Source organism: Ostrea edulis, chromosome 5 (assembly GCF_947568905.1).
Source record: "Ostrea edulis chromosome 5, xbOstEdul1.1, whole genome shotgun sequence".
Taxonomy (NCBI): Eukaryota; Metazoa; Mollusca; class Bivalvia; order Ostreida; family Ostreidae; genus Ostrea; species Ostrea edulis.
The window spans coordinates 63,418,633-63,421,132 of record NC_079168.1 but is presented as its reverse complement, the minus strand read 5'-3'; the positions used below and the strand labels follow the sequence as shown (position 1 = coordinate 63,421,132).

The window sequence follows — 2,500 nt, the reverse complement described above, 5'->3', positions numbered from 1 at the left end:
AAATCTTTTCCCCAAGAACCACTTAGCCAGAAAAGCTGAAATTTATATGAAAGCTTCCTTATATAATGCAGATTCTAAATTGTTAAAATCACGGCCCGCGGGGGTCGGATGGGGCCACAATAGGGGATCAAAGTTTTACATACAAATATATAGGGAAAATCTTTAAAAATCTTCTTCTCAAGAACCACTGAACCAGAAAAGCTGAGATTTATATGAAAGCTTCCTTATATAATGCAGATTCTAAATTGTTAAAATCACGGCCCCCAGGGGTCGGATGGGGCCACAATAGGGGATCAAAGTTTTGCATACAAATATATATGGAAAATCTTTAAAAATCTTCTTCTCAAGAACCACTGAGCCAGAAAAGCTGAGATTTATATGAAAGCTTCCTTATATAATGCAGATTCTAAATTGTTAAAATCACGGCCCCCGGGGGTCGGATGGGGCCACAATAGGGGGTCAAAGTTTTACATACAAATATATAGGAAAAATCTTTAAAAATGTTTTCTCCAAGAACCACTGAGCCAGAAAAGCTGAAATTTATATGAAAGCTTCCTGATATAGTACAGATTCTAAATTGTTAAAATCATGACCCCCGGGGATTGGATGGGGCCATAATAGGGGGTCAAAGTTTTTTTTGTTTGTTTGTTTTTTTGTTGTTTTTTTGTTGTTGTTGATATAGTACAGATTCAAGTTTGTTAAAATCATGGACCCCGGGGATTGGATGGGGCCTCAAGGGGGGCATCAAAGTTTTACATACAAATTTATAGGAAAAATCTTTTAAAATCTTCTCAAGAACCACTGAGCCAGAAAAGCTGAGGTTTATATGAAAGCTTCCTGATATAGTGCAGATTATAAATTGTTAAGATCATGGCCCCTGGGGGCGGATGGGGCCACAATAGGAGGTCAAAGTTTTACATACAAATATATAGGGAAAATCTTTAAAAATCTTCTTCTCAAGAACCATTGGGCCAAAGAAGTTCACATTTACATGAAAGCTTTCTGACGTAGTGTAGATTCAAGTTTGCAAAAACCATGGCCTCCAGGGGAAGGTTTGGGGCCATAATAGGGACTACGGTTTTACATGCAAATAGATATGGAAAATCTTCTGATATGGGCCAAGGTGACTCAGGTGAGCGATGTGGCCCATGGGCCTCTTGAGAAAAACTCACCAAAATTACCTGATATACTGTATGCATTACTTAAGGTAAAGAATTCATATACAGTGTATAAATCTATACAACAGACAATCTCTGTTTTATGTGAGACAATATTTGGACATGCTCTTACACATTTTTTCCTGTCAGGTAATATGTTGTGTATTATTTCAGAGTGAAGAATGACTTTGAAGAGTCATGTAAAGGCACCAGTAACCCCCAGAATTCTTCCCTAAATGAGAATTTGGCAGTGTGGGGATGGTCTGTGCATTATGCTCCCTCCCCAGAAAATATTTACTGGTAATCTCCATTAATACAAAATTTCTTTAAAAAATTTGTATTTAAAAAACACGATTTATGAATGATTATAAAATAAATTGTTTTTAAATTATTTTGTGTAAGAAAGATATATACATGTGATAGCCACATAAAAACATGAAAACCGCTTTATTATAGTGATATCTGACTGATTTTTTTTAGGGAGAACCTATCCAAGTCTAACTGGAAATGGTGGGCTACAGCTATCATCGTTAATGTGGTCCTCATAGTTATCCTCTTTTTCTTCACTACTCCTCTAATCATCATCAACAGCCTCAATGAGCTGGAGTATCTCAAACCTATACAAGAACATGTAAGTGTCTAGGTATCAATCACCCGGCAGGAAAATGTCTCAGGCCTCAATATCATAAACTCAGAATAGACTTATGTCAAAATTTTGATTACTATCATGTATATATTTAAGATTTATGTAGCACAGGTTTATGAAAATTATTTAAAAAATTAGTTAGATTCAAAATTTAGACTTAAGTCTGTTCTTAGTTTATGGTCTTAAGGATTTATATTGGGGAATTGGTGCATTGAATCCAGACAGGAACTTTTCAGTACCTCAAAGCAATATACTCTAGTATACGTGTTCATCAAAACCCATACAGATGTAACAAAATACCTCCAAACCATTAAGGAATGTTCAAGTAGAAAGCACTTCTTTTCTCTCATATCTACACATGTAAGATACAGATATTCTATGAAAGAGAGGTATGGAAGATATTTCTATCTTTCATATCACGTGACATAGTCACGCGGATGAATAAGTCTAGTTGATTCATCTGCTTGTTATAAAAACAACAATCATGACAACATGAAGTCCAGCATCTTTGAGGTTTTGGCCTTTAAACATATATGACTTCATAGAGGCTAATGAAAATAAAAACACAATGAAGAAAACAGCCAGTCACCTTAAATTACTGACGGAATTTCTTCTAAGCGAGAAAGTCGTGTGATTCATTGAATGGTCCGTCCCCGTGCCCCCCCCCCCCCCCCCCCCCCCCCCCCCCCCCCCCCCC

General features: G+C 36.7%; 1 protein-coding gene across 1 annotated transcript in view; it reads left to right on the top strand.

Annotated features, from left to right (window-relative positions):
• Positions 1–2,500, top strand: part of LOC125651075 (calcium permeable stress-gated cation channel 1-like) — a 91,253-nt gene that overhangs the window by 66,931 nt on the left and 21,822 nt on the right. Inside the window, 2 exon segments of the mRNA XM_056165091.1 lie at positions 1,332–1,457; positions 1,638–1,788. Of these exon segments, the coding sequence (XP_056021066.1) occupies positions 1,332–1,457; positions 1,638–1,788 (277 nt within the window).